This window comes from Dermacentor albipictus, chromosome 1 (assembly GCF_038994185.2).
Source record: "Dermacentor albipictus isolate Rhodes 1998 colony chromosome 1, USDA_Dalb.pri_finalv2, whole genome shotgun sequence".
Lineage (NCBI taxonomy): Eukaryota > Metazoa > Arthropoda > Arachnida > Ixodida > Ixodidae > Dermacentor > Dermacentor albipictus.
In genome coordinates, this window is record NC_091821.1 from 411,723,862 (window position 1) to 411,737,988 (window position 14,127).

Consider the following 14,127-nt stretch of genomic DNA (forward strand, 5'->3'; position numbering starts at 1 on the left):
CTTCATTACTTTTGGCCTCAGTGTCCTAATTTTTACATATGCCTCAAATATAATATTAGTGAAGTTATTCAGTGAATCGTTTTAATTACCATCCGGAACATTGCAACCTGTCGCTCAAGTAAAGTCCACTTTTTCATGTAATCTTATCAAATGGCCGAATTGCGCGATATTCTCCATGCGGCTTTTTTATTTACCGAACTAAAGAAAGTAACAGTTCTTTCGAAAGGCGAATCATCTATTGCGATAGCAATTGAACAGACTAAGTAGGGATAGTAGATTTATTAGCAGTATAAACATGCAAACATTTAACTTACTGAGTTAACAAGAATGGTTTCAGTGCTGTAAGAACGCTGTAAGGACGCTGGTGTGAGCATGCGCAGCAGCAGCAGCGAGCGAAGTGGCCTTCGTGAGTGATATCGGTTCAATGCAAGAGCTGCAAGAACACAACGCGCGCGAAGGTTTTAGCAGTCTGCAGATCCGAATGATTTAGTCAGTCGCCAGGCAGAATCAATACCGACGGCGATGCAATAATGCACTCGAACAGCAGCTAACAAAGAACGAAAATCAATACTGGATGCTATGTGCCCTCATATGCGGCGGGTTCATATGCCAGCATCAAAACAAATAAAATATTACGCAACAGAAAGAAAGTCCCGCTTTCCGGTCCCTGATCTTAGCCCGTGATCCATGATCCCATGATCCCATGATCTTAGCTAAGAGCTAATGTGGCTGAGTGAGCTTTCTTGAGAACTCCCACATGCTTTCTTCTTTCCTTTCTAGCAGCCACAGCAGAAACAAAGTACATTCCGAGCAGACAAAAATACACAATCATATATTTGCAATGTCCACTGGCTAGCTCTTACGTGTAATATAAAAAAATCGTGTAGCTAAATTTCGTACTCAAATTACGCCTAAAGGCGTAATTTAGGCGTAATTTAGGCGTACTCAAGTACGCCTAAAAAAATGCAACGTACGCTGAAATGTCGCAACACGTAGTTGCCTAATTTTGGCACTATGCGCCTGAATGTTAATTTCGGTCTACATTATAATCCTGTTCAATGTCATGAACACGTGGAAAATATTAGGTAAGAGAATACGTCGTGCTCTGTATGTAATGTACTCGAAAATAAAACCACTCACCTCTTACCATTTTCGAAAGAAGAAACCTAGCAGTGCCGACATTTGTTCACTCGAAGAGCAGCCATTTGGTTATGGCACGGGGCATCAAAGCAGCATCGCCAACAGCGAGTTTTGCGTTGTATATGCAAAAAACGGCATGCATGAAAAAGAAAATCTAGAATTTTATGGTATTGTTCTTCATGCAGTTACCATAATTCAGAACGGTTATATTTTAGTTTTCACTCGATATATATGTTGCTGAGATTAATTATAACAGCACATTTCTGTTTTCACTTTTTACAGCTTTCCTTCATAGAACGTTAACAGAAAGTTTCTGTAAATTTTCTTTGCATTAACATCTATTTTACAGCGTACAGGACGCACCCTATGCAAAACGTTCCAAGAAACCGCCAGTCTATTGTAAAACCGCTGCATAGTAAGGTGTTGTTTTCCTTCGTGAGTGCATAAAAGGACAGTTTCTGAGCAGCAAACTTCGCTGTTAAACCCCTTCAAACCGGAGTAAGATATGACATGCTCCCAACCGACATAACCATTACTCCGAACTTGTTGCACCGAATGCTAAGTCATGACAATTCTGTGCACCAGAGTGATTCTTCACTTCACATTATCATAATGATGTAGAATACACTTACAATACACTTGCACTATTATAATAGCGGACATACTTAGAGTCAGTATATAACACGAGAAATGATGGTTTAGCCTGTGTTTTCTTCGGTCATTCATTGCCCACCTTTACAGTTCGCTGTGTTCACTGAAAGTCGACTACAGGCATTGACCGATCATCAAAGCATGAGAGATTCCCGATAATTATTAAAACTTCTAAGATGCCTTGCCGCTTTTTTAATCTGCTGAGCTGCTGAACTCGAAGTTCCAGGTTCGATTCCCGACTGCAGCGGCTACATTTCGACGGGTGAAAAGCAAAATTGCTTGTGTAAGATTTAGCGGCACGTTAAAGAAACCCACGAGGTCAAAATTAATCCAGACATCTGCCCTTCCGCATCCCTCATAGGCCACTGTGAGCATTTGGAACAATAAATTAGGCCCAGGCAGTCACTCTCAGACTTCGACAAACAAGCGTTTACCCGAGCCCCGCGGCACTGCACACACTTTACCCCGAATGGTTCCCAAGCCCGGACTGCCCCCTGTGTGGTTGTTATGCGGACTTCGAGCATGTCCTGTGGGGCTGCACTCCTGCTGGTCCCTCTTTCACACAAGAGGAAATGATTACGCTTATTAAGGCTCAGGACCAGACCTCTCAAATCCTGGCAATCCAGAGGGCCGCAACAGGGCCTTCAGGTTTGACCTGATGGTCCCCGAGTGGGCCTATCCAGGTGAAGTTTTTACTCGCGTCTATTGTGGACCGTATAAAGTTGCTTCACTCACTCACTCCAAGTAGCGTAAACGCTCCCACCAGTTGATTTACCCACACGAGTGTGAAAAAAATCAGCCAGAAAATGGTGCCGCTACAACATGCCTTAGTTGCCCACGGGGTGCCCTGTTGCGCAACTTGTGGCAGCCGTATATGGCGCTACTTCCGACCAGATCTCTCTGTCTAATGTTCGTTCAGGTGAATCAAGTGAACCAGGATCTCTAGAACCGCGCTGATGCGTAGTCTTCGCAGCTTCTGCAGTGGTCTGCTCAGCAATGCGAGTGTCTCTCGGGGAAAGCGATGAAGTCGAAAACACGCGTCATATGTCGTTAGCCTACATGAGGGAGAGAAGTGGTGACGTATAGCACTCAATGAGTAATAATACTACTAATAATATTAATAATATTTATTATTATTATTATTATTATTATTATTATTATTATTATTATTATTATTATTATTATTATTATTATTATTATTATTATTATTATTATTATTATTATTATATTTGGCTACGGAAACATTTAACGCACAGAATAAACAGGGAGAGAGCAAGATGACAACGGTCCCCGAGAGGGACACAACGCCTGCTTAATCTTTCGGGAGGAGGGAATGAAAAGAGGAGAAGAGGAGAAGATGGGAAGCAATAAAACAGGAAAAAAGAAAAAATAAACAAATGACAGAGACACGGCAAACGAAAGTGGGAATACGGAAAAAATGTCTATAAATGGGAGGCCAAATACGTTTTCTGCATGCAACTTAGCAAACCTCTATGGGCCTGGTCGCGTTGAGCAACACTCACTCTCGGAAGCAGGCAATGATCAAGGGTCGTACACTTGAGTCCAATCAGTCCATATTCCTTAATTAGCAGTGCACGTTGTGTGACGAATGCGGGACACTCCCATATAAGGTGTTCAAGTGTCTCACGGGAGCCACAGGTGCTACACGACGGACTGTCCGCACGCCCTTGACGATACAAACGTTTGCGCGCCAACACAGAGCCAACTCTTCATTTCAGTAACAGTGCTCTGGCACAGCGAGGTAAGCCCTGACCACGAACACGCGAAGGATACGAGCCGTTTGCAGCACGCTGGTCTGGGCGCTGCTTTAGGACGTGTCGGCGGATTAACACACGGGAGTTGTCAAACTTCCAAGAAGTTTTTGTGCAGTCACTCGCATTGTGACCAAAGGGTGAAGCGAGGCGATCACCATCTTCATTGCCATTAATACCCATGGGCGAAGGTATCAACTGGGCAATGAGGGACGCGCCACGAGAAGGCCTTTTGTCGGCGGACTCTATTATACTGCGTAAATTGGGCTACGGGCATCATTTCCCAACAGTGTGGGCAGGCCAGCATGGGAGTCTGTGAGAATGACGACCTTCGATGTGCGTATTTCTTCGTGTACGTACTTCAGAGCAACATCAAACACTGCTAGCTCCGCAGTTGTTGATGAGAATGGTTGAGGTATTCGAAAAACCCTTCTTATGTCAGTCGAAAGGCAGAAGAAAGCTCCTGCAGCGCCTTGAGCGTCGCTGCTCACCGATGCTTACAAAAATACTCTAGGATGGTCTCCCTATATTTCAAATAAGTGCAGCTGGGGCAACTGGAATACTGCTGAAACAGAGTGATCAGATTTTTCTGTGTATCTCGGGAATCGAAAGATGAATACGAAAGGAGCATTTGTTGTTGTGTTCTTTCGGAATTGTCAGTGAGGCAGTATCTTGTGAGCTGCCAGCAATTGCGACGAACAATGCCGCCATTATCCCCATGCGGGACAACGGTCGCTGAATAAACCGTTCAATATGTGCTTGTCTATCTGATGCTCGGTGCAGACGCTCTACGTGATATAACATTCTCTTGTGTGCTTGCAGCCTCAGGGGCAGCTGGTGTGCTTCAGTGAGCAGTGGAACAGACTGCGCATCACGAGGTAAGTCAAGAATGACTCGGAGGGCTACGTGATGGTCCCGTTCCAATTATTTATTTATTCACGTTGCCCCTAAAGGTCCTCCAGGAGAGGGTATTCCATAAGGGGGGGGGGGGATACAGCTATTAATAAACGCGATACGTTTCAGTAATGAGTGCAATAAAATATGCGGCATAACACAACAAGGAAAAATGAACACAAACAAAAACAACAAATTTTCCACATTTCCGTCACAGCGAAGAAACTCTGGGAATTTTATGATGTCACTTTCCGTGGCGATGGCTGATGGTAAACTATTCCATTCGATGATAGTACGGGGAATGAATGAATTGGCGTAAGACGAGGAATGACACTTTACACGTTTGATTTCGAAAGAATGATCACGGCGTCGAAAGATGGCATGAGGTGACTGAAACAAATAACTTCGAAGGGAGGAGTGGTGATGAAGCTTATGGAAAAGCGTTAAACGAGCAAGTTTGCGGCGATATGACAAATCTTCTAGTTCGGCACGTTTTTTTAATGCTGTAACACTTGTGAAGGGTGAGTAGTCTGAAAATATGAAGCGAACAGCTCGGCTCTGCAAGGATTCCATGTTATTGATAACGTAGGCTTGCTCAGGGTGCTAGATGGCCGCAGCGTATTCGATTTTAAGGCATATTCGAGTTATATAAGCCAGTTTTTTAACGTGCATAGGGGCGTGTCTGAGGTTACGTTTAGTAAGATCAAGTGAGAGGTTAGCAGACCCTAGGGTGAGGTCGATATGGTGCTGCCATGATAGGTCAAACTGGAGGTGCACACCAAGGTACTTGTATGTTGTTGCTATTTTTACAGTATTGTCGTTAAGAATATAACTGGTTGGAATGCGATCTGTGCGTCGATTGAAAGATACCCGTTTTGTTTTAGAAACGTTTAATGACATTAACCAGAATGAGCACCATAAGCTTACTGCGTTGAGATCAGATTGTAGGGATTGGCGGTCACTGTCACTAGTAATGTTACGGTAAATTACGCGGTCATCAGCGAAAAGTCGAATTCTAGATGTTACAGAGGCAGGTAAATTATTAATATATATTAGCAAAAGCAAAGATCCGAGCTCACTTCCTTGTGGTACACCACATGTCACATAAGCAGAGGAGGAGTTAGGATTGTTAACCGAGGTGAACTGTGTTCTAGATGACAGAAAGTCCTTAATCCAAGCGGGCACGATTGGGTGGATGTTAAGCTGTGCTAGTTTTAGTAGAAGTCTGTGATGAGGAACCCGATCAAAAGCCTTTGAAAAATCTAGAAACACTGCGTCGACCTGAAATTAAGCCCGCGTCAAGTGATAATTGTAAGCCATTAACGAAGCTAGCTAGTTGAGTGTCACATGAAAATCCCTTGCGAAAACCGTGCTGATAATTGAAAATAATGTTATGACCTTCGAGGTAGTTAATGACTTGGCTGTGAATGATATGCTCAAAAAGTTTGCAACCGATGGAGAGGAACACTCACCTATTAAATATATTTATTACTTTGGCTATCCGCCCGTCATTAGGAATTAGGCCGTGTGATAATGATTGCGAAAACAAACAGGACAACACAGCGCAAATGCTTTGAGATGTACTCTTAAGTATGTTATTGTTATAGCCAAGGTGATCCTAACTACTAGTAATTTTAAGAGTGTTTAAAAAGCATACATACCTGTTTCATTAATCAGTTTCTAGCATGCAAATGTCATGGATTGTATTTAAGTCAGGGGATGAGCTAATGTCTCCTTTGGTGAATACTAATGAAAAGGTGTCATTAAAAACCTGAGCACATTCAGACTCATTAATTGTGACGCCGTTACTCTCGGTAAGCAAAATGTCAGGATGAAAGCTAGGATTTATGATGCGCCAGAACTTACGAGAGTTGTTGGTTAGCAGGGATGATAGGTCGCGATTGAAAAACTGGCGTCGAGTGGTTTTTAGGAATGACTGGTAGTCCTTGTCGCATTTCTTTTACTTGCCCCACGTGCTTAGAAAACCATTTTTAGTGCCTGCCGGTAAAATCGATTTTTCTTATTATTCATACGTCGCAACTTCTGATTAGATCACGGGGCACTGCTGCTACATCGAATGGTCATAAGTGGAACGAACTCATCAACAAGCTTGTTAAAAGTACTCTTCAATAAATCTCAATTCTGCTCAACTGTGCGCAATAAATATTGATTCATTAATAGTACAGTTAGGGAAACGCGTACATATTTTATACAGAATTCGATGAAATTCAGTCGAAAAACCATCATTCATATTAGGAGGACGGTAAACAGCACCAATAATTACATCAGTTGAACAATACTTAAAGGAAACCCATACACATTCAAGAAAAGAACTAATCAGCACAGGCACGGTTAACAAATCATCCCTTATCCCCAAGAGTACACCACCACCTTTACGGTATGGTCTGTCGCATCGAAAGATGTTAAAACGTGTCCGGCTGACAAAAATTAAAATATCAAGAATAAGATCAGTCAGCCATGTCTCGATTAGCGCTACAACTGATGCGGAGCATGAATCGATTAGTGAAGAGATAGCAACGTCCTTCGATACAACACCTCTGATGTTAATGTAAAGGAAAGGAATGGTTTTGGAAGCATTAAGTGGAGATCTTTGAGGAAAATGGAAAGCTGGGGTCTGATTTAAGGAAGTGACAGAGGAACTTTATTCTTCCGTGGGATGCCGAGAAACACATACCACACGAGCAGCCTCAGTGTCCCATACATAAGTATTGTTATTAATGAGAAGCTTGTTGAATGCGAGATGAATGCGGTCACCTTCGTTTTTACAGACTTCCCGTACTGCCAGAGATCACGGCGCTTTTGTCGGACAGCCTCAGAATAATCACGAGTGATGCTGAAGTCGGTGTCCTTCAGCTTCTATCCGTTGCTTAGCACAGATTCAACTTCTTTATCATTGTAAAATTTAGCACTGATTGGTCACGCCATGCTTGTAGAAAAACGGCCCAAACGATGCGCTCTCACAACTGAAGTTGTGACGACATCAAGTTTGCTGGAACAAAAATCGTTCAGGAGCTGCTCCGAAGTCGCCCAAGTTTCATCGTCTGTATCATGGATTTCATAAAAAAAAAGAACATTAGACCGTCTAGACCGGTTTTCTAAATCATCAATTTTGTCTTGCATTTTAGACTATTCTAAGTTCGGGCTTAACGCGGACTGTGCAGATGGCGCCGATTCAGTCTTAGATTCCAATTCAATGGCAAGCTTTGTTAGGGCATCCAAGTCATTCTTGAAGCTGACATGACTGTTTAGAATCTTATTCAATGACTCCAAGAATGTAGTGTGGCTAGCTTTCAAACGTTGGGCCACAAGAGCCACATTGTCTAATTTGTCCTCTTCTGCTTTAGTCATGGGCCCAGGGTTCTATTCAACATCTCCACCGAGAAGTAGAACGCACCAAAGGTACATCAAAGCAGCGCGGGCACATTTGAAAGAATTGGGTAGTCACGACACCACGAAAAGGCAAACATCGTCGTTACGGTAACAGAAAGTTTCATACTGACAGACCTGGAAGAACATCAGCGGTGAGCGTGGCATCGCAACTGCGGTGCCGTGGCCCCTTGCGTCGATGAAAATGTGCGCGTTTTTGAGCGGCTGGGTCAGCTGGTCAACAGCTGGTCAACAGCTGGTCAACATGGAACGGCTGACGCCGTTCCATGTTGCCGGATTGCATACACAGTAGCGTCCGAGACGGGCAGTGGTAGCCGTGGTGATGCGGTGTACTTGGCTGAGAATCGAGTCGCATAATTCCTTGCGGCATCAGGACACCAAGACGGTTGAGGCATGACCAGCCGTAGCGGTGCCGGCGTGATAGGAGACAGCTGGCTCAAGAATGATAGCAGCAGCAGCTGGAAGAACGTCAGCCTTGAGCGTGGCATCGTAACTGAGGGGCCATGGCCCCTGATTTAGACATCAATCTAGGCGACACGTTCGACACTGGCAAGGCATACATCATGCTAGAAAGTACAGATGATTGATGTACCTGCAATGCTGTCATCTGGCCACAGCGGTCGCCCCTAGCAGCCAAGGCGGCAACATATCTGAATAGAGACTGCGATTTGCGTCGCAGAAAGGTGAAGGCAGGGTGCCTTGATAGGCGATCATCGGCAATTACGCCCACGTAGCGGTGTTGCTGTACCCGATCTATCGGTGTATCTCCGAGGTATAGCCCACTCATGGTTCGACGAGCGTGTTGTCTAGGATGATACGCAATTGCGGCTGGCTTAGCGTGGGAAAGCTGCAGACCAACTTCATCCATGTACTCTGATGTGCCATTCAGAGCTCTCTACATGATTCCACGAAGATCTAGAACATGGTGCGAAGGACCGCTGATCCACAATGCAATTTCATCAGCATAGATTGCTCTGCATTTTGGAAAGTCGCATTATTGAGGTAATCGGCTTGGAAGTCCAGCAAGTACGCTGTTGAAGAGAAACGGCGATAAGACGGTACGTTGTCGGTCACCATACTTAACAGTGTAAGATTCACTTGTTGCTCCTCCAACGCGCAGTTTGGTTTTGCGCTACGGTAAAAAATGGCCCACAAAACGAAGCAAACGACCCGAAATTCCAGCAGTCAGAGGTGCGAAAACAATCGCTCTATGTAGTACCGAATCGAATCCTTGCTGCATGTCTAGGAATAGTATATATGCATAGTGCTTGTTTTCTAGAGCCGATTCAAGTATGAAACGAGGTCTGCATTGCTGTCAAGAGCCTAACGATGACGAGAAAAGCCACTCATGTCATCAGGAAAGAAATTAGGTTCTCGTAATCCGCTATCTAGACAAAGCAGTACCATTGGTTTCATCAGCTTGATAACATTAGATGTTAGTGATACTGACCGGTATGCAATGAGGTGTTTTGCAGAGTGCCCAGTCTCTAAAAAAGGTATCACCACAGATGATTTTCATTCATTGAGGATCAGACTCGTTCGCCACACTCCATTATATTCGTCCAAGATAAGCTGACTAAAGGCCTCATCGATGTTTTGTTGGGCTTAGTATGTGGCGCCGTCTTCACTTGGGGCAGTGCGGCATAATGGAGGAAGGAAGCATTCACGCAAAACAAGCGCACGAGACCGGTCGTACTTGTGTGAATGTGCACATCTCTCTCTCTCCTTTCTTCTGGACACTGAATGTGATCGCCTCAACAGGACTCTCTATGGCCCACGAAAAGTCGTCGATGATGATGATCTGAAGAAAAAGAAAATGAACTTTATAAAAGAGAGTGGTCCGGCCATTTTTGTTGTGGTGGCCTCCCCCAAAGTGGCCGCTCAAAATATAAAAAAAACGTGTAACCGACGCACTATGGTATTCGATGCAAGCGAAGCTTTCTGTGCTTGTTTGCTTCGATACCGGCCATAGTTTCTTAGTGTATTTGGTGTTGCGCTGCCAAGTACGGGATCGCGAGATCAAATCCCGACCCCAGCGGCCGCATACCGATGGGTGTGAAGTGCAAAAACACCCCTGTACTAAGGTATTGGCGCACGTTAAAGAACGCCTTGTGGTCGATGTTAATACGGAGTCTCCCTCTATGGTGTGCCTCATGATCAGATCGCGGTTTCGGCGCATAAACCCTCAACATTAAATTTAATTGATTGCTTTGACTGACAATAATTAGCGGTGATGTTGAGAACAAATCTTTAATTTCTTCAGCGTTTAGTTCAATACGAGAGTTGTGAGTTCATGTTAAACGTTACCTTGTGTGCGCAGCTGATTTTTGTCTGCGTAGTAGATAGAACATACATTCGCGCACAAGACGTGTTTGCTTCAGCCGTTGTTGTGCGCCATTGTTCACATTCTCTGAGAGGGTTGAGCATTGTGATTGCCTCACATGGCATATCGCATCGTGGCCGAAGCGTTAAACTTTATTTGAATTATGGGGCTGTACATGCCGAACCACAATTGGATTATGAGGACACCGTAGTGGCGGACTCTGAATTAATTTTCACACCCTGGTGTTCCTTAGCACACACCTAAATGTAGACGGTAGCACAGGGGTAATGAAACTCCGTTGTGTGGAACCAAAAAGACGAGTCCTAATTGACAACGCGACGTTGTAGAAATAAATGTTTAACATGGAAGGACTTTATTATTATTATTATTATTGTTAGGTAATGGTGTGCGTTTTAGCAGTGGTTAAAAAACCTTAGAGAGAAGACCCTATTAAGAAGAGAATTCTGCTTGCTGCATGGTAGATCTATGAATAGAAAGGGGAGGGAATGAAAAGTTAAGTAGGAGGCATGAACCGGTAGTCTACACAACTAACAAACAGGATAAGCGTGCATGGAGCGCCTTCTGCCGTACGCTTGTCTCACGTGAGCGGTGGTGTGTTGCTGTCAGTGTAGGCTGCGACAGCTGCTCGCGCACGATTACCATGCCTCTGGGCAAACAAAGGAGAAATAGAGGAAAAACAAGCCTCAGTTCACTGGCCTGTTGCAGCATTTCGGCCGCGCCCACAGAGGACTGGGAGCCGGTAGAACGGTCACCTCCACCTACTCCTCTCCTCACCACCCTGCACCACCCATGCATCTTTGCCGCATTTCCTACAATCACACTGTTCCTCCACACATGCAGCTCTCCCACAGCCAACGGAAACAGCGTACACACACACCACACACACACACACACACACACACACACACACACACACACACGCACACATATATATATATATATATATATACATATATATATATATATATATATATATATATATATATATATATATATATATAGTTAAAGCTCGTTAATTCGAACTTCAATTATTCGAATTTATGGATAATTCGAACTGTACGATTTGGTCCGGCCAAGCTCCACAGAAGTCTATGTATAAAAAAGTCCGTTAATTCGAACGCGAGAAGGTTCCCTCACGGATAATTGTTGGCTGGCGCTAACAATCTGTGTCGCGCGGCACGTTGCGAACGGTGCAGAGTTGGCACGACCGGCTCGCTAATCGGGATATCGGGAGTGGCAACGCGCGGGTGACGCTTGGGCGCGATTCACAGCAGCCGCCGAAGACAGACCTCCGCTCTTGCAGCGCTTTGTTTCCATATGTGGCATCGGTGGCGTGGGTGACATCGGGGAACAGACGACGCGCGTCGCTGGCGCCATCTCGTAGCGATTGTCGCCATGCAGCCCGTCTTGCGCTCCCTGCGCTCTTCGCACGCATTCGCCATACCCTCCTTCTCCGCTTTCCTTTTCGAGCTGTCTTCGCTATTGCTGACTTTTATCACCCGCTGTGCTCCGCGTTCACTTTCATCTTGCGCTTTGTTCATTGGCTCATTTACGCCAAAGATGCTGACGCTCGCCGCAGGAATGGGCGCCTAGGAACTGCGCTGTAAAATGGCATAGACTGTCAGATATCTGACACAAGAAAAATAAAAGAACTGTCAGGGCAGCGGAAAGTTGAACGACCAGAACATAAGTAGCGATCTCACTGGTTGCACATGAAGACCAATTAGGTGTTGCGTTTCTGAGTGCCGACTCTAATGCCTTCCGTTCATTAAGTTTGTGAGCAGATTTTAATGCAGCATATATTTGACAGGGGTCGTGTGGGATTCTCTACATGCATGTGATCACGGGGTAGGAAAATATAGCAAATAACTAGATCGTGCTTCCTATGGTGGCGCCCATGGTTATACGACTTGCACGCATGCGCCTCTTGAGGCTGCCCCAAACGTTGCGCGTGTACCAAACGACAAGAATTTGTTACAGTGACGTTGCTCCCAGTGACCCTATATTTCCACTCTCGTTAAGTGTTGGTGTTCATTGGGAATTTTATCTTGTTTTCTCCTATGTTTTCTTTTTGTTTTTTATGAGTTGCGTGTCAAATATTGGCAGGGTCGGTCATAAATAGGCCTACCTTGCTCTTTTGCTTCATTTAATTAAAGACGAAAAAAAAACGCGCACGCAATTTTGGATTGCCGCCTCACTTATTATTTGTTGTTGCTGTTTCTGTCGTCGACATCGCGCCTGCGGCCTGTTTGTGGCATGTAGAGCAATTACATTGTGCGTTTCTCTTCAGTTATTCTTATTACGACCAGAGGTAGGCAAAACAAACGGACCTCCACTCAATTTTTTTTTTACTTACCGATTTAATCAAATTCAGACACACCAATATTCAGCTCGAACGGGCTCGCTCGGATTGAGCCTCACCAAAATTCCACTCTGTCAGGCTAACTCGGACTCAGACAAAAGACAGTTTTACTCAGCCAGGCTCACTAGGACTCGAACTCACCAAAATTTTACTCACTCATTCTTACTCACTGAAATCAGACAGGTCGACTTGGTCTACCAACTCTCACAAACTCAGGCTTCCTCGCGTATTGAACGCATCAACATTTAAAACAACTTCATACGAGATATACCGAACATGCAGAGTAATTACAAACTCTAAACATCTAGACAAGTGTATGCACAAGAGTCCTGAACATACAAGAAAGTTCGTTATTCCTTTTCCATTGCTATGCCCTGTGAGAAACAAATAAGTATGGCGTGGGTCATTGACATTGGTGGATGTACTTCGCATTAGGATAAATTGTGCTTAATGCATCCTTAAATATATTGTTGCCGCTATGGTGGCATTCAGGGTATGGAATCCACCATGCCCATCGACTACTACGTCAATTTGCAGAAAATGTGGGGAAAAGCGTTTATTTATCTTAGTTACATGGCTCCAGTGCGGAAGCCCACTCAATCCTACGAAAGGCCCACGCTGAGGGCCTTTCGTAGAATCCTGCAACAGCTGGTTTGCACGCTGTCTTTCTTCTTTATTAAGTCGGGCAGGGTAAGGGTGGCTGAGGTCTTTTTGTGGTACCCTGCAACAGCCGATTTTGACGATGTCTTGACGGCTGGATAAATGCCGAGGGATGGGTGGTGATTTCACTTGTCTAATTAACTGCACTTATGCTTTCCTTATCGTGGTTCCCTCCCGTTCCTCCTTTTCTCCGGTTTCCAGGTAATGGTGAGGTGAGCGCTTGTAGTCGTTGTCCGTGCCACGCTGATGTCTGGCTAGGAGGTGCGGTGATTTGGTACGTGCCGAACGTTCAATTAATACTTTTGGTAGTGTGGAGGCGTAACAATATCTAAATTCTTATTTTTCTTTTGGTGCATGTGTGTGGTAACCATACGCGAGTTTCTTTGCGTGGTTAGCGCCAGTGTTTTTAATGAAGTGAACTAGGGTGGTTGCTTGGGCTAGTTGGTAATTTATCTAGACGTTAATTTATCTAGTTTTATCTAGACGATAAAATTTTTTCGCAAATTTACCGAAAATTGGAAAGTTTGAAAAATATAAGAGCTAAGTTTAGTAATCCGCTAACTTTACGCCTACAGCAGATATTGAAGTGCTGTAAACTGCAACTGTTGGGACTCCTAAAACGGACAATTGTTATGTAGAACTCCTATACAACGAAATGACCGTTATACCGATAGATTCATTACGCCCCCGCCGAAATCCTACCTTTCATGTGCACAAGTTAACGCCTCTGCAACGAAAACCACAACTAATTTCCCTATAAAAAATTCAGCTGCCCCTGCGGCGGATTTGTTTCTTTACAACGAACGCTACATTATCTGCCTTTCACGGGCGCGACTTATCTGCGCTCTGCGATCGCGCTAGCGGCACAACTAGCGGTCGACGCCAGCTGTGTTTTA

At 44.5% G+C, this 14,127-nt stretch overlaps 1 protein-coding gene across 5 annotated transcripts in view; it reads left to right on the forward strand.

Annotated features, from left to right (window-relative positions):
- Window positions 1–14,127, forward strand: part of LOC135913024 (lipopolysaccharide-induced tumor necrosis factor-alpha factor homolog) — a 541,041-nt gene that overhangs the window by 380,121 nt on the left and 146,793 nt on the right. For all 5 annotated transcript variants that reach the window (XM_070532213.1, XM_070532209.1, XM_070532210.1 and 2 more), the window contains one exon: window positions 4,386–4,441. In XM_070532213.1, coding sequence (XP_070388314.1) covers window positions 4,386–4,441 — 56 coding nt within the window. The remainder of the gene's footprint in view (window positions 1–4,385; window positions 4,442–14,127) is intronic.